At 35.6% G+C, this 18,222-nt stretch overlaps 1 protein-coding gene across 3 annotated transcripts; it reads left to right on the plus strand.

The window, feature by feature from the left end:
* The first annotated feature begins 1,826 nt into the window (after nt 1–1,826).
* LOC131144178 (dof zinc finger protein DOF1.4-like) lies at nt 1,827–4,007 on the plus strand. Of its 3 annotated transcripts, XM_058092631.1 has the most exons (3): nt 1,920–2,173; nt 2,390–2,954; nt 3,075–4,007. In XM_058092631.1, exons 1-3 carry the CDS (start codon nt 2,108–2,110, stop codon nt 3,386–3,388), a joined length of 945 nt encoding a protein of 314 aa, XP_057948614.1. In that variant the 5' UTR covers nt 1,920–2,107; the 3' UTR covers nt 3,389–4,007. The 3 variants fall into 3 exon arrangements, with proteins under 3 accessions (XP_057948612.1, XP_057948614.1, XP_057948613.1); XM_058092629.1 differs by having other exon boundaries at nt 1,827–2,173; nt 2,390–4,007; XM_058092630.1 differs by lacking the exon at nt 1,920–2,173 and adding an exon at nt 2,215–2,273 and having other exon boundaries at nt 2,390–4,007.
* Nucleotides 4,008–18,222: the final 14,215 nt, after the last annotated feature.

The following is an 18,222-nucleotide window of genomic DNA, read 5'->3' on the forward strand; positions in this document are numbered from 1 at the left end:
TTTGATTAATTGGAAGTTCATACTAATTTTGGCTACACAATGGGAGGAAGTCCATCTCCCATCCAATGTCCCTTTCTCTACTCGTCAAAGATCCAAACTTAAGATAACAAATAAAATCATACATTAAAATTTTCCAATCATCCTTTAACTAACAGTGTGTCTATAAAGACACATATGGGTCTAACAGCGTGCACCGTGCTTGTGTATATACACCCAAGGTCTTAAATTTCGATTTCGACTCAAATTTTGAAACTCCGAAAGATCAGAAATTTCGATGAAAATTTCGATTTCGATGTCAATTTCGATTTTGATTTAAATAAAATAATGGTAACTAGTAGTAAAGCATGGAATTCTTTGTGAAACTTTAGAAATGGTTAACAAATATAAGTTTTAAGACTAATATATTACAAATTAAATACATCTCTATTTTGTATAGGGTGGAAAAGTTGTAAAATAGTATGTGTATTAAACATGTTTGTAAAATAATGTACATTAAACAAATTCAATTAATGCAAATGAAGTTCATAATTCATTTAAATATTATTTATTATACAAATATTGATAATTTAGACATGAATGGTTAAATAAAATATTACTATAAGTTTATTTTTTCATATAATTTCAAAAGCACTTGTGGTAACCTTTTGTTTCAATAAAATAAATTAAAAGAGAAATTTCACTTCACTCTTGAATCTCATTTGAATTTCGACGAAATTTCATTGTGCAGTTAAAATTTCGACAAATTTCGCTAAAATTTTGAGTTTTTGATAAATTTCGGATGATTCGTTGAGATTTCGATGGAAATTATGCAAGACGGAAATCGACTGCCATTTCGATTTCGAGGGTGACGGAAATCGAAAATTTCGACAATTTCGTGGAAATTTAAGACCATGTATACACCCTTTAATTAGTTATAAATTATCCATAATTAAGCTAGAAATAGCATACATACGAATGCCCCCAGCCGCTCAACCTATCACCTGCTAATTAAAAGAGCCCCCGGCGAACCTAAACCGGAAAAGACGAATAAGAATATGAGTGAGCGATTAGAACTGTAAACGGTAAAACCCTAGCGCACCAAAATCACAGTTGCCTCATCGTCTTCTTCTTGCCTTCTATTCTTCGCTGCTGAAGTCATCGTGCATGGTTTACACTCTGAAGCGATGCGTTCGGCCGCTGGGCTTCCTAGCTTCTGATAATGAGATAAAAGGATATAATGATGACTAGCAGAACTAATTATAAGTTACACAAAATTTCCTCTTGATTAATTAATTATGCATGCCCATCTCCATTGCCCGACAATGTTGAAAAATTTTCGGCCGGGGATCTTCATTTGGAGAAGTTTCCAGGCACTAGGAAGGCAGGGGTCGGCACTTGCATAAAAAAATGTTTTGTCCTTGTTTTCTCTTCTTGGCTTCGATTGCGAAGTGTTGTAAGGTGAATAAGTGGGCGTGAGCATATGAATAGTTTCGTGGAAAGGAGATTGGTAGGATTCATTTTGGCAAGGTAGTTGCCATGTCTTATTATTTATTTAACCTAGCTTCTAATAATCAATTCTCATAGCACCCAACAGTAGCTTCATGGATCTTTCAAATTTTAATCTTAGCAAGTTGACCCTGCATAAAGTTCTTTCTTCCATTTTTTTTTTTTACAAAAAAAGAAAAAGAAAAAGAAAAAGAAAAGCAACCCCAACTCCGATCTCCCACAGTTAAATTAATTAATTAACTATATATTTTAATTAATTGAATAATTATTAGGTAATATGGTGGCAGTGCATGGTTAATATTACATATTAAAATGAGTGAGACTAAAGTTAATAAGGGGAGGATGTGTGTCTGAGGGAATGTGTAATGATGGCAGTGGAGAAAATCCCTTGGGACACTACAAAATCCGTTTGTTCCGCCAAACAATCCTCCCTTTCCCATTCTTTTTCCTTACCCATGAGCTGCACACCACATGGGACCACGATCTCTCTCTCTCTCTCTCTCTCTCTCTCTCTCTCTCTCTCTCTCTCTCGTATTTGAGCAAGCACATCAACAAGGACTCGCGTCGTCTCCTGCTCCTTGTCATCTTACTCTGTGCTTCAACGATTCCTTTGAAGGAGAAAATGTTGGGTAACATTGAGAAGACACTACCCATCTCTTCAACTTCTAACCAAAACCAATGGTCACAGGTCTCTCTCTCTCTCTCTCTCTCTCTCTCTCAATTATTAGACAAAACATGACCCCATTTTTGTTTCTTGGCTCTTGGATGAGAATATCTATGCTTATGCTGTGCTGTTATTTTACCCTAGACGCCGCCTTCCAAATATTCTTTCTTTCTTTCTTTCTTTCTTCCTCTCTTTCGTTCTTTCTTTCTGTTGCCGATTCCTTAATTCTATTTGGTGCAGAATCACATGACCATAGATGAGAACAAGGGCGGCTTGATGGAGAAACCCGCAGTGCAGCAACCCCTCAATTGTCCTCGCTGCGATTCTTCCAACACCAAGTTTTGCTACTACAACAACTACAGCTTGTCTCAGCCAAGGCACTTCTGCAAAGCTTGTAAGCGGTACTGGACCAGGGGGGGCACCCTCAGGAACGTGCCAGTGGGCGGTGGGTGCAGGAAGAGCAAGCGTGTAAAGCGGCCAGCTGCTGCTTCCTCCGCCCTGGACGCGCCTCCATCAGCTTCCACTGCTGCAGTTTGCAATTTAAGCAATATCACTCAAACCCAGATGGATATTTCTGCTGCAGCCTCAAGCACTCATGTAACTAATCATCAGCCTTTGTTCTATGGATTACCCAGTGAAAGTATTAATCATTCTGAGATGAATCTTCTTTTTCACCCAAGGTTCAATTCTGGGTATGACCAGCATGATCTCCAGCTCCAATTCAGTGGTCTTGGGTCGCTAGAGTTTCCAACTGGGCTCTTGGGTAGTAGTGATCAGTACCGAAATGGGTTTAGAAATAATTCGAGTAAGCAAATCAGTGATGGGGTTGCTTCAAATAATTCGATTCTTTCTTCCTACTCCATCTTTGGATCTAATTCATCTTTTACTTCTTCTACTACTACTACAACTACTACTACTACGCCAGCAATGGCTACTTTGATTGCTTCTACCCTACAGCACCAAAAATTTTTCAGCAATGCGAAGGAAACTCGAGCGGATCATAACCATTTTCAGGGTTTAGTACTGCCCTTTGAAGGCCTGCAGGCGGCCGGGAGCTGCAGCGAAGCCGGGATTTCGTTGAAGGAAGTGAAACTGGAAGAAGGGCAAAACAGGTTTGAGTGGAATAATATTAACCCTAATATTCAGAATCAAATGGAGCAACTTGGGTCATCTGATCCTTCTCTTTACTGGAATGCTGCAACTGTTGGTGCTTGGCCTGATCTCACCAACATGGGTTAATTTTTTTTTTTCACCTCCGTCTTTTTCTTTTTCAATCATCATCTTGGTCTTTCGTAGCTATAGTTAGATTTGTGCTGATTATTTCTGCTTGTAGTGGATTAATTATGGCTGCAGCCAATTAAAGTGGGGATAAGAGTCCTAAAAAATAAACTAAATGGAAAGAAAAAAAAAAGAGACAAAGGCAAATCTATCGAAGCGAGCATGGGAGAAGATTGGATCGGAGCGATCATGTCAGCTGCAAAACATATTCATCGGCCTGTTATTTTTATGATCAAGGGTTGAGAAGCTTATTTGCTCTGAGAGGAACCTCGGATCCTCTTCTTCTCATCGATCACCTCAGGTATCATCATTCTCTACATGGCTAGGGTTGAAAGTACTGGGTTTATTTTCTTTGGAGAAATTAAGGATCCTAAGGTGCAAGTTCCTATATATAGTGTAGTAGGTTTCGGTTTTCTACCGTATGTATATATATCAATGACATTTTCTTTTCTTTTGTAATGTATTTGTCTTTAGATTTGGGAGTGTATGGGGGAAATACATGTTGCAATGGGTCCTCAAAGAATCATTTGAGGAAGCTAATAGCTTTTCTTATAAAAGAATTTAAACCTTTTCTCTGACATTTTTGATAAATAAGATATTTATGTGAATGTATTTAATTATGTGCTTGTTATGAATTAATTACGGGATATGAATGTATTTTGTGGTAAAAAAAACTGTTTATTTGTGAGTAATTCTGTGCTAGTTATGAAATATTTAAGATCTTTTACACAATCATTAATTTTTTTTTTCAATTTATATTTATTTAAAATATTTTAAAAATAAAAGTAAAGCAGATGAATCTTATTTTATGTAGAGTTAAGTGCAAAATTAATTCAAGAATCATTTGAAACCACATATTATTAGTGCTCAACTAGAAAAAAATGTTGAATTTCATCCGTGCTAATTATATACATATAAAACATGATAAGTACTATTCTAAAAATCATAAGTAATGTCTGATTGTACTAAGAAATAAGTATCAATTATAATTAGTACTTGCAGATCGAGAAAGTATTTTTTTTTTCGATTACATAGGAAATTCAGCCACCAACAAGTCTTTCGGACTCCTGGTGCGGTACCAAACCTAAGTGCAAATTGCTTTAGTTTATAAATTTAATCATAATATCATGCTATTAATTTTATTTAAAATATGTGAATTATATGAATTTTTTTTAAACATATAGTTATAATTCTTGCAATTCAATAAATATATTTATTTATAATTTTAGATATGAAATTTATTAAAACATATTCATATTTATAATAATATATTAAAAATCATGTGTTTATCATTATTAAACAAATAATTTTAAATTTAAAATGCATAGTATTATATATTTATTGTTTAAAATAATTTTATATATTTTTATAAAATTATATATACATTGAAGTTAAAAAAAAACGTTTTTATTAATAGTATATAAGTTAAAAATAACTAAATTACATGATACACGTATTATATTAAAACTTATTTGTATAATTTTTAATATTTATAATTTAATAAATTTATTTATATATAAATTTTAATTGTAAAATTTATTAAAATACTATTTAAATTATTAAAATTAAATATAATTTATTATTAAATTACTATCCACTACATCCAAAACTGAACATTATTGGAAAAAGATATTTGAGTTTGCCATAAAATAATAATTGATAGCAGCAGTTATAAAAAGTATCATTAGGATGAATGAAATCATTTATAAAAAATTTTAAATAAAAATATTTAAGTACATTATATAGTAAATATTTTGTAGACTGATAATCAAACCAATAACCTTGCTCGTGTAAGAACACGTACTTTAATAAGTGTAATGAAACTTTTTTGAGTAAATTTTTCTTTTAAGTGATGCCAAACAGGTTAAATTAATTAATTAGATGGCATTACAGGCACACTCAAAAGAAAATGACAATTCATGAATGAGGCCTCGCAAGTAGGAGTCAAGTTGTTATTGTGAAGCATGCACAGAGGTAGGGTTTGTCCAGAAAAAAAGAAGAAAAAGAAGGGCGAGAGAGAGAGAGAGAGAGAGAGAGAGAGAGAGAGAGAGATCTACGTCTGCACATAGTGCTTTGAGGAGGTCAGGCTTTGATGGATACGGCTGGGTTGGATTTGATGCATGCTTTATATAGCATTTTGAGGAGGTCAGGCTTTGATGGATACAGTTGGGCTGGATTTGATGCATGCTTTGTATAGTGCGCTGGTCCATCTCTCTGAAGTCTGATCAGAGAACCTCCTTTTAACGGGCGCGTTTGGCTTTCAAGAAAAAGCATTCCTTCCACGTTTATTCCCGGCTAACCACCAAACTTTATGTTTCAATTCAGCCTTAGTTAATAGTTTACACCCCTACTGCATGCAATTTTTTAATGTGCAGTGGGTAAGGCCTCAAGTCTTGCCAGATAGTAATCCTGTGTGCGCGTTTAGTAGGATGTCAAATTAAATAATTCAAAACTTGCGAATGATTACTGCCATAAATTAAAAGCTTATTGCACATTAAACATAGTGGAGATCCTTAATTATTTGCTCTTTTCCATTCTTGGAGTCGAGATATTTCCAGTTTGAGGCTAGATTGATTCCCAACAATGTTTTTTTTTTTGTTTTTCTTACTTCTCCAGTTCATTATTACCTTATGTTAACAATGCTTTTTATTTTTCTTTCCCAGTCCCATAGTGTAGGCGCTAAATTATTGTCATCCCAAAATAAAGGATCGTAACGAAATACCTATAAAAAAAACAAGTAACTAAATACCTATAAAAAAAACAAGGCAATTCTCTGAGGCCGAGTCATTCCTTAGGAGACTGAACAAGTTGCCCCTCTCTCTCTCTCTCTCTCTCTCTCTCTCTCTCCAGTTACAAGGATTATCATAAGGGAAGTAAACTTCTTACAGACATTAAGAAACTGCTAACATGAGAGTTAAAAACTAATTTAGAAGTGAAAATTTGATGAAAGAGAGACTAGCTCAAAGCTAGCTTTTCGAAAAGCCAAAGGAAGAAGCAACTAGAAAAATTTGACCAACCAATATGAAGTCTCGAGAGATCTGCTCCATAGGAATGGATTACTCATAAACAATATATAGGTAGGATATATAATTGTGGGTATTACTATGGATGATATGATGAATCCTCTCCTTTTATACATCCCACATAATAGCTGCTAGTAATGCAACTCTGATTCAAAATTGATCTCCTTGAGTTTAGTGTATCGCCTAAACTATATGGTGCAAGGAGTGTAGATACCCCATTTTATCTGGGCTTATATAATACAAATTAGGTAAAATTTATTAATTCAATGAATGAGAAAACACAAAAAAATTTCTGAATAAAAAGAAAAAAATAAAAAAAAATTAAATACATAAAAAAAAACCGGAAAAGGAAAATGCAGCAGAAAATCCAATGTATCGATATCTTTAAACCTGCAAGCAAAAAAGGAAAATAATGGAAATTAGACTTGTAAAAATTTTCATAAGTAACACATGGGTGAAATTACGATTTTAATGCAAATATAAATTGATCAATTCAATTTAATTTTGATTGATGAGGTGAATTTTGATTGATCAAATCATAATTGATTGAATTTATCCCACAAACCTATAAATAGTGGGTTTTAGAAAGGGAGAAGGACACAAAAATAGAGACTGAGATCCATAGATAGTAAAGAAAAGAATTATTTTGTTGAGAATTTTGAGAAGGAATTGTGAGGATCAGAAAGAAGGGTTGAAGAGCTTGAGGTTCAAAGACTAAGAAGCAAAAATGCTAAGGTGTAACGACTTGATTTTTCATGCAATTTTTTTATAAATAAAATAATAATATAATAATAAACATAATACTGCGTTTTCTTGCGAGCCGCCGTCGTCGGAAGTAATATTTGGCGCTCGCGTGACCTCGTTCGCCAGTCGTCGCGTCTGGATCTCCGGGAGATTGGGTGGGACTGCCTTGCGAGCCGTCGTTAACTCGTCGCTCACGTTTCTGGCCTGCTGCCTTCATTCTTGGGAGCCGCCGTCACCGGACGTTTCTGTCGCTCGCGTCTCCTGGCCTGCCGTCTTCGCCGGACAGTTGCTCGCGTTTCTTGCGAGCCGTTGTCGCCGGACGTATTCTCTGTCGCTCGTGTGGCCTCGTTCTCCAGTCGTCGCGTTCGGATCTCCGGGAGATTGGGTGGGACTGCCTTGCTGTCGCCAGTGGGCCTTGCAGCAGCGGCATCCCGCGACCATCTGTGGAGTGCCCGCGTCGATCACGAATTGGGCCTTGCAGCAGTGGCGTTCTGCAACGGAGTTCCAGGACGCAGTGGCAGGGTTTTCACCTCCGGCGTTGGCAGCGATTGGCTCCGGCGTTGTTGCGAGGAGTGTTAGGGAAAAGACGTAGCCGGCGAATTTGCACAAGAAACATACGGGGACGGCAGACGTAGATCTACGGGACTGCAGGTTTGGTTTTTTATTTTTATTTTTTATTTGTTATTATTTATTTATTTTTGTATTCGCTTTTCGGTGGTCAATATGGAAAATAGGAAACTTATTTTTTAGACATGACTGAACCATCTTCGGTAACTGTTACCGGAGGATTAAGGGGAGGTGTCGATGCTAGTATACGGGAGATAGGGAGTGGTTCGGGAGATGTTAAGATCGAAAAGGGGGAAGGTTTTGTTGGGGGAAAATCGTTTGCGGAAGCCTTGAAGAGGCCAATTCCATCTTCAAAATTCAAAATCCCATTGAGGAAACCGGAACTAATTAATGGAGAATTAGGTTTTATTTTCTCAGATGTGGAGATGGAAAAGGCTGCGGAGGATCTGAAGTTTGCATTGGTACTTAAATTTATTTCTGCAAGGCTGTCTATTGATGTCCTTCGAAGGCATATTATCCAATCCTGGGGTCTCTCTGAAGTCCCCATGATAAGTTTCATGGATAACTATCATGTTCTGTTGCATTTGGTAAACGAAAAGGACTACATTCACGCATGGGAACGAGAAGGAAGATGGGTGGCAGGGTGCCAATTTCGGCTTTTTAATTGGTCCGTGAATTTTGATGTTAACAAGGAGCCATCAATCGCACCTCAATGGATTTTCTTACCAGGTCTGCCTTTACATTTATATAGAATGGACTGTTTACAGAGTTTGGCCACAAGATTTGGTAGATTCTTGGGAACGGATAATGCCACGTTATATAGAACACGAGCCACGGGTGCGAGATTATGTGTTGAAGTGGATTTGCAGAAGGATCCTGTGGAGGGTTTTCCGTTGGTGATAGGACAAAAACAGAATTGGCAAAGGGTAATATATGAGAAGAGGGGTTTCTATTATAACAAATGTTGTAGACAAGGTCACACTGAAGCAGTATGCCGGTTTGGAGTTAAGTCTAAGGATAAAAGAAAGGTAGATATGAGAAAGGAGGTAGATGAGATGGTTTGGAAAAAAGTGAATAGAAAAGAGAATATGATAGTTGAAGAGGAAGATCTTATTTTGAAGAGTCAGGAACAACGGATGGAGGAGAAGAAGGATGGAAACGTGAATGGTCCGTCCAAGGTGATTGAGAAAAATAAAGAAATTGTGAATGAGGTTAATAATGTGGGTACTAAAAAAGTGGAGGAAGTTAATTTGGTAGAGAAAAATAGTGGAGAGAAAGTCAATCGTTGTAAAGACCAGAAGGCAGGGGTGCAGGTAGAATGGGGAGGTTGTTCTAGGTCTGTTCAGGAAATCAAAGTTGTTGATGAAGGCGGGAGGGGAAAAGTTGAAAAGGATAAGGATGAAGAGTTGATTTTAGTGGAGGAGGTGGATGAGAGAGAGGGTGAAGTGGAGGGTGGATTGTGGAGGGATAATTATGATGTGGTATCTGAGGGAGATTTGGAGGTTTGCATTGATACTCAAAAAGAATATTATTCTGATCCAGGTAATGTGACAATGAGTGAATCAGAAGGAAGAAAGAAAGATGATGGACAAGTGAGAAAGTCTAAGAGGTCTAAGGCAGTACCTCAAAAGTTGAACCTATGATTGAAAAAATTATGTTTTGGAATATAAGAGGGTTGGGCACGTCGAGGAGAAGATTGAAACAAATCATGAAGGATCAGAAAGTTTCGATTTTGGCAGTCTCGGAACCTTTTCAAGATATAGAAAAGATACAAAGGTGGGCGATGTATTTGAATTTTACTAACTTTTGCTCTAATGTAGAGGAAGGTGGAAAGATTTGGTTGTTCTGGAAAGATGATGTTCAAGTGGATTGGGTGGGTACCTTAAATCAATGTGTGACAGTTTTGGTAACAAATGATAGAGACGCCTTGCTTCTTACTTTTGTATATGCTAAATGTTATCATATTGAGAGAAAAGATTTATGGGAACAGCTTCAGGGGATGTCGAGTGTTGACGTGGCTTGGATTGTTATAGGAGATTTTAATGTAATTCGGTCAGATGAGGAAAGGGTGGGAGGTAGACCTCGCTTGGGTTCGTCTATGGCTGAATTCAATGGTTGTATTAATAGTTGTGGGTTATTGGACCTCAAATTCGAAGGAAGTCAATTTTCATGGTGTAATGGCCAACAAGGTTTGAGAAGAAGTTGGGCGAAACTGGACAGGGTGTTGATTAATAATGTTTTTTCTATGAAATATGGTGAAGCTAAGACTTCTTTGTTGAAAAGAAATACTTCAGATCATTCACCTATCTTATTACAGCTATGTGCGAGTATGGAAAGGTATGGACCAGCGCCGTTTAGGTTTCAAAACATGTGGACGTCACATAGGGATTTTTTGGAAATGGTTGAATCATCTTGGAGAGAACACATTGTGGCAGATTCAGGATTGTGTAAATTGGCGGGTAAATTAAAAAGGCTAAAACAAAGGCTTAGGGTGTGGAACAAACAGATCTTCGGTCATGTTGGTAGTTTTATTCGAGAGTTGGAGGAAAGGGTGGAAAATTATGAGAATTTACTGCAGACAGAATACTCGGAATCTGTTGAAGAAGAGTTCCTTGTGTCTAAAACTGAATTGGATGTTTGGTATAGAAGGGAAGAGGTTCGATTGGCGCAACAAGCAAAGGTGAAATGGTTGATAGACGGGGATCAAAATTCAGAGTTTTTCCATGCTGTGATGACGCAAAAGAGACGAAATTCTTGTGTAAATTCAATGACGCTTCCTGATGGTTCGGTATTAGAAAATATGCAGATGGTTCATGATGAGGCTGTGAAGTATTTTGAGCAATTCTTAGGGCAAAATAGTTCGGTGCAAAGGTCAAACCTGGAAGAGATTATCCAGTCGGTAGTTTTTGAGGAGTCTATAGGTCAGCTAAGTGAAGACCCAACCGAGGAGGAGGTTTATGAAGCTATTTCGTCTATTTCTGTGAATAGTAGCCCGGGACCTGATGGGTTTGGGTCTTCTTTTTATATTACCTGTTGGAAGATTATTAAAAATGATGTGATGGATGCGGTAAAAGAATTCTTCAGAGGTGATATGTTGCCTCGGTATTTTTTTTCCTCTTACATAGTGCTTATTCCTAAGGTAAAGGATCCTCAGTCTTTTGATAAATTTCGGCCGATAAGCCTGTGTAATGTAATTTATAAAATTTTCTCCAAAATCCTTGTTGGTAAGCTTTCGTTGGTGATGAGTGATTTAATTTCTTTAGAACAGGGTGCTTTTGTGAAAGGGAGGAGTATTTTTGAAAATATAACGCTTACTCAAGAGATGACAAAATTATTACATAGGCGGGTAAGAGGAGGTAATATAATGCTAAAGATTGATATGAGCAAAGCGTATGATCGAGTGGAGTGGCAGGTGGTAGATCAGATTTTTAAGGCTCTTGGTTTTCCAAACTGGTTTTGTAAGTTGATTCAGAATTGTATTTCCACTCCATGGTTTTCTGTCATGATGCATGGCACTTATAGAGGTTTCTTCAAGTCAAAAAGGGGTTTGAGGCAAGGGGACCCATTGTCGCTGTATATTTTCATCATCATGCAAGAAATTCTTTCTAAATTAATTCAAAAAAAGCTGTCTGAGAAGCGGATTTTACCATTTGCACACCCGTGTGGTGCACCTATTATATCGCATTTAATGTACGCAGATGATGTTGTTGTTTTTGCTAATGCTGGAAAAAAATCTGTTAGTCAATTAATGGAGGTGATTAAGGAGTATGAAAACTGGATTGGCCAAATGGTGAATAAAGATAAATCAGCTATTTTTTTCTCAAACAAGTTGGGTGTCCAGAGGAAAGGAGAAATTCTTCAAGAGACTGGTTTTATTGAGGGTAAATTTCCTTTTACGTATTTGGGTGTGCCAATAGTGGATGGTAAATTGAAAGGCTGTCATTTTGACCCTTTAATCCAAAAAATCAGTAAGAGAGTTGAGGGCTGGAAAAGTAGACTATTGTCTCAAGGAGGTCGTCTTGTTTTGTTGAGGCATGTGCTTTCAAGTATGTCATTGCATCTGTTAGCTGTTCTAAATGTACCGAAACTGGTGATCAAAAAGATTCAAAGTATGTTTGCTTCTTTTTTTTGGGGATTTAAGGATGGAAAAGAAAAAATGAAATGGAGGGCTTGGAAGAAATTGTGTGTTCCTGTGGAGGAAGGGGGCATTGGAGTAAGGGACATTTCGGAAGTGCAACGGTCGTTATTCATGAAGTTTGGTTGGCATTTATTAACGCAGAATTCTTTATGGGCTAGATTTTTTAAAGCTAAATATGTGAAAGGAGGACATATTGCTCTTTGCAGATCGCATGGATCAGATTCTTCCTTTTGGAGGAAAGTTCTGCAGGGTATGCCTGATCTGTTAAGTAAATCTAAGTGGAAGGTTAGAGAAGGAGATGTAAAATTGTGGTATGATAAGTTTCTAGATTCGGGACCTTTGTATGCAAATTGTCCAAATGATGCACAATCTCATATCAAATTAAAAGATTTGGTTATCAACAATGCGTGGGATGTGGAAAATTTGCAGAGGATTCTAGGGTATAATAAAGCGAATGAAGTGATGGAAAAGGTGGGAAATCTTAGAAATTTTTCGGACATTCTGATATGGCTTCCGGAAAAGGATGGCTGCTTTAATACAAAATCCGCATGGGATGTTATCAGAGTAAGAGCTCCAAAATTTGATCGGGCTAAGTGGGTTTGGAACAAATGGTTACCGAAGAAAATTTCTATTTGTATGTGGAAGGCTGCTTTTGAGTGCCTAAGTGTTGATGAAAAGGTGAGAAGGGTGGGGGTTTCTCTGGTTTCGGCATGTAATTGTTGTGAGATGAGGCAATCAGAAGATTTGGAGCATGTGTTAAATAAGGGGGACCTTGCTTCTGAGGTTTGGAGGAAGGTTTCGGTGGAGGTAGGTGTTCCTTTCCTTAGGCAACAAAGTTGGAAAGAAAGAGTCCAAATGTGGTTTAATAGGGCTTCTAGGTTCTCTCAATTGGGTTCATTGATGGGTTTGATTCCTTGTTTAGTAGTTTGGAGGCTGTGGAGAAGGAGATGTGTGGCTAGAATGGGACAAAAATTAGAGAGTAGTACTGATGTGTGGCTCTCCATTAAGTATTGGGTGGGGGTTTTGAGTAGGAACATGACAGAAATGGTTCAGTTAAAGGATACTGATTTTCAGGTTTTGCAGAATCTGGAAATACAAATTGTGAATAAAAGAATTAAAACTATGCAAAGTGCAAGATGGTTAAAACCGAGGCAAGGGAGATTGAAACTAAACTTGGATGGGAGCAGCCTGGGGAACCCAGGGCCGGCGGGTGGTGGTGGCATCCTTAGAGACCATACAGGTTCTTTTGTATTTGGTTTTTCAAAATATTTTGGTTCTTGTTCAAATAATGAAGCTGAATTGAGAGCTGTGTTGGAAGGAATAAAGATTTGCAAACAGTTGGGTCATACCTGTATCGATATTGAATGTGATTCGAATATTGTAGTTAATTGGATTAGAGTCAGGAAGTGCTCATTGTGGTATTTGTGGGATTTTTGGGAGAAACTTATTGGTTTATTGGAAGGAGTGGATTTTTCGATAAATCATTCGTATAGAGAAGGGAACAAAGTAGCAGATGCCTTGGCCCGACAATGTGCTATGGGGAGGAATAGTTTGTTTACAAATAGTAGTCAACTCCCTAAAGTTAGCAATGGTTTGTATAAATTGGAGAAGATGGGTATGGCTTATATGAGGTATGTTTAGCTGATATTCTTTTGGTTTTTGCTCATGTTTTTTGCTATTTTTCTTTTGTTTGTTATGTTGTGTGAATTTTGTTTTGTAGGTCCTAATTTGTTTTGTTTTGTTTGGACTTGTAACCCGGTTTTGGCTGGATGTTGGTGTTGTTCTTTGGGAGATTTTTAACATTTGTCTTTTGTTATCTCTCATTGATTGTCTTGTAACCACGGTATTCCTCCGCCAAAAGTGAGGGGTTATCAATAAATAAATGGAGGTACCGCCCTTCTTTAAAAAAAAAAAAAAAAACATAATACTCACTGGTGAATATATCCTGTTCTCTGATACCCAAAAACATATTCATACCTAGGCAGCGGAAAACATATAGTGTACAACCAGAAACACAATACTAGAATTTCCACCACTTATGTACATCACTCTAGTTTAAAAGTCCAGATCCCATAGGATCTGTACAAAAATACATCTCTCCCAAAACTACTTACCCTATAAACAGGTTAGAACTGATATCTCCTCTATCTACGAGTCTAGTCTGCCTCACCTGAAAATATTAAATTGTTGGGATGAGACAACGCTCAGTAAGACGAAATATGCTATTACCAGTGTGTGACATATGAGTTTCTACAAATTACATACATATACTGTAACTAACTGAATTTAAAATAACATGTAATAATAATATATAGTGTAACTCACACCTGTGTTTCTTAAAATACATCTGTTACTGAACTTTCTATTTGAATATACGTTTTGAAAACTAAGGTGTAGTCCCAAGAGGGGGGGTGAATTGGGTTTTAAAAATTTTCTTTTAAATCTTTTTAGGAATTCTTTAACTTAATTTAATTCTTTTAATGAATTCTTGATTTCTTGTTGATTTAGCAATCACACAATAAAAACTTAATTCTCTTTATTTAATCCACAACCACAAAACAAATGAACAAAACAAGGTTCAATCAAACAACCGATTGAGTTAACTGCAACACTATATAGATTGATGAATGCTTGCAAGATTCAGCACTTTTTAAGCAAAGAATTAGAATATAAGCTTTAACCACAACTTTGGAATATAAACACACTCCAATCAATATCAAACTTTAGACCATTCAACCACAGTATATTTAATCAATATATTAGATTCAACTTTCAGCTTTTGTTGTCAGCCTTGGGTATAAATTTGAATCAAGTCCTGTATATATGAAATTGTTTCTTCAATGCAATCCACAACTCAAATCCCAAACAACTTAGAATTTAAATAACCTCTTAGTTAATTTTTCTTTGGGTGTTAACCAATCAACGTACTTCCTTTTGAGGTTTCCACAAAAGTTTGATCAATCAATGTACTCCCTTTCCGTTTCTGCAATCCCAAATCAAAATTGAACCTAGTTTATTTAACTTCCAAATTATGTAGTTTGTATGATTATCAATTAAACCATCCATGCAATTTAAATGTGCTTAAAATAAAGAGTAAGGGAAAGAGAGAGTGAGACCGGGATTTTTACGAGGTTCGGCTTATACCCAGCCTACATCTTTGCCTTTGGCAAACCACCAAAGGATTCACTAAACCAGTTCCTTTACCGGGCAGAATAACACCTTTACACACTCTTTTAGTAGGCTAGAGCCCGCCTTTCCAAACGATGTACCCTCGTTCGGTCACTCCTTCAAATAGGTTAGAGCCCGCTTCTTCAAGTAATATCCCCTTACTTAACCAACAAACCAAACAATCCTTGGAATCGTCAATCTATAAGATACAATTCAAATAGATGTACAAATAATGCTCTCATAAAGAGTTGGTTAGTACAACTTCAGCATAATATACTTAAATATAAAAATATCAATATGAAATAGAATGAAACACAAGTGTAGAATTCACCAATATCCTTCTTAGATGAGAATTAGCAATAGGAATTTAGAGGAGGAAGGATTAACACTTCAGAATATCTCAGAAAAAGAGTTTTGTAATGAGTGAGCAAGAGAACTTTGTAAGAACAAGAGTGCTTTCAGCTTTTCAATCAGATTTTTCAATTCTTGGTCTAATTTGATTTGCAAAACCATGTATTTATAGTCTTTCAAAAGAGTTTCGTGTTGCTCAAGTTTACTTGGAGTATTTCCTAAGTTTTTAGAAAATTTGGAGCACAAGCAACTAATATTTAAAAAATAAAACTTTTGAAAAATTTGCCTGTTAACAGTGTTCAGACGACTCAACCTTCGAGTTCAGTCTTTTGAAGTTCCTTAGCCTTTGAAAAATTTGAACTGGATACAGGGTCAGACGACCGAGGATGAGGGTCAGACGTCTAAAGTCTCGGGTTCAGATGACTGAAGTTAGACTTTAGTCTTCTGAGGTGCTTCTATTAGTTTTTGTCTCTCACCAAAATTTCTTTAGACTACTGAACTTATTCTTCAGACGTTTGAAGTAATTCTTTAGACGACCAAACTTGAAGTTCAGTCTTCTGAAGTTGCCATTTCAGGCTTCTAAACATAACTTCAGTCTTTTGAACATATTGTTTTCTAATTTTTAATTTCCAATTCAAAATATGGTTTGCTCTCTTTATTTATTCTTTTATAAAACTTTTTTAGGGGTTTTTAAATAGGTCTCTAAGTCTTGTAATTCCCCTAAAGAGCTTCAAAATATTTCAAACGATATTTAAACATTCAAGTACTTACATAAAGACTTCTAAAACTTTTCACATTCTAGGTACTTGAGTCTTCATGTTTTGTCTTTCTTTGAACTCTCCACTTTGCTTTTCTTTGGATCTTTTGACTTCTAACTTTTCTTTTGCTTTCAACAAATCATCCATGCCCTCATTTTCTTCAAGCTTTAAAATATCATCTTTAAATCCATGTTTTGACTTTTTTAAACTTCATTTGATCCTTGTGATCACTTTGACCTTACTTTCTCATATATGAGCCCTGAAATAACATTATTCACACAAATAAGTTAAGTTCTACTTGTTTGTTAGCATCAAAATAAGATTTTAAACCTTATAAGGCCAATAATCTCCCTTTTTTATAATGACAAATAAGGAGCAAAAATTTGAGTAAGCCGCCTTAAAAAGGCTCCCCCTTTCAATAAGCATCATCTTAACAATTTTTACAATCTCAAAAAATATTTTCACGTATCATGCTCATATATCAAAATCACATTATTCAATATCAATATCAATCAATATCAAGTACTTATCCTCCTTTTGATATATATATATCATGCTTAATAAATTTTTGATATCCTGCTCAATTTTTGCTGCCCAAAACGTCTCCCCCTTTTGACATCAATCAAAAAGAGTAAAACTTTAAGTACTAAGACCATGAGTAACCATAAAAAGTATAGTACTTTAAACTTCATCATACATAATAATTCATGATACCAATTATTTATTCCATGATTCCAATTTAATAATTTGGGAAGAAACATAATACAAACAATAAGTCATAATACTCCCATTGAATTTAATACATTCAGATTTGATACCAATTATGCTTTTAAGTTTATTATCTATGCTTCATATATTGATTCATATCTCGTATGTTTTCATGAACACAATCATCAAATACCAATATCATGTTAATATCATCAATATCATACCATGCTCATGAGTTCAATAATGCTTATCATTCTTAAATATCAATTTGTGATACCAATTGAGCCTTTTAAATTGTGATACCAATTAAAATTTTTAAAATGTGATACCAAAAATACTTTATAGATACCAAAGCTAATATCACATCATGCATAGTTCATGGATATCAAAATTATCATTCATAGCTAATGGATACCAATATAAAGAGCAGCACAAGACAAATTTATTCACTTGATTCATTATTAGCATGCATAGTCAAAATTAATTTTATATCAAGATTCATGCTCATGCTCAATAATCTAATGCTCAAACTCTATACTTCTTATATCAAGATTTAGCTTCATAATCATGCTCAAGTTTGCAATATAATGAGCCAAACATTATTAATATGAGTCAAGTCATGATCATACATGTAGTATATACATAAAATTAGCATAACATGTATTTCATTTTCATTTGCTTTGTCATATTGCTCAAGTTGTCTTCAAGTATCTCGCATTCTTAAAATGTTTCTTATCAAAATATTCATGTAATATGCATGATTTTTGTTTTCATATGAATTCTCTTTGCAAATTTTAAAACTCTTTATTTTAAGCTTATATGAATCATTCTATGATTTTGGCCAATAATGTTATTTGTGTTTTTATTTGTTCTAATAAATTCTTTGAGATTTTTAACGCCTTTTATCTAGATTCCCATACTTTCTTGGGTCCAGAAGGTTTCATAAGACTTGATTTTTCTTTTATTCTCCTTACTTTTTTAATTCTTACATCATTTCTGTTTAATGGACATTCAAACTTTATATGACCATTTTTCTTGCATAGGTAGCATATGGTGTTAGTGTAGGCATTAGAAGATGTGTTAGTATAATCTTTGGATGCTTTTGAAAATTATCCCGTGTAAAGATTTTTTTTCTTTTTATTTTCAACCCCATTAAATCCAATGTCTTCTTTGTTTAAGGTCATCCTTTGTGAGCCCATCTTCCTTCTCATGCCCATGCAGGAATGTAATCCTTTTCGTTTACCAAATGCAATAGAGCATGATAGTTGTCCATAAAGTTTATCATTGGGACTTCAGAGAGACCCCATGGTTGGATAATATGCCTTCGCAGGATATCGA

Source organism: Malania oleifera, chromosome 12 (genome assembly GCF_029873635.1).
Source record: "Malania oleifera isolate guangnan ecotype guangnan chromosome 12, ASM2987363v1, whole genome shotgun sequence".
Lineage (NCBI taxonomy): Eukaryota > Viridiplantae > Streptophyta > Magnoliopsida > Santalales > Ximeniaceae > Malania > Malania oleifera.

Bases quoted from the DNA above. Each gene is read 5' to 3' on its own strand.
- LOC131144178 (XM_058092629.1), top strand. From the start codon at position 1,844: ATGTGTAATGATGGCAGTGGAGAAAATCCCTTGGGACACTACAAAATC. The intron at 2,174-2,389 runs GTCTCTCTCTCT...TATTTGGTGCAG, and splicing joins ACCAAAACCAATGGTCACAG to AATCACATGACCATAGATGA.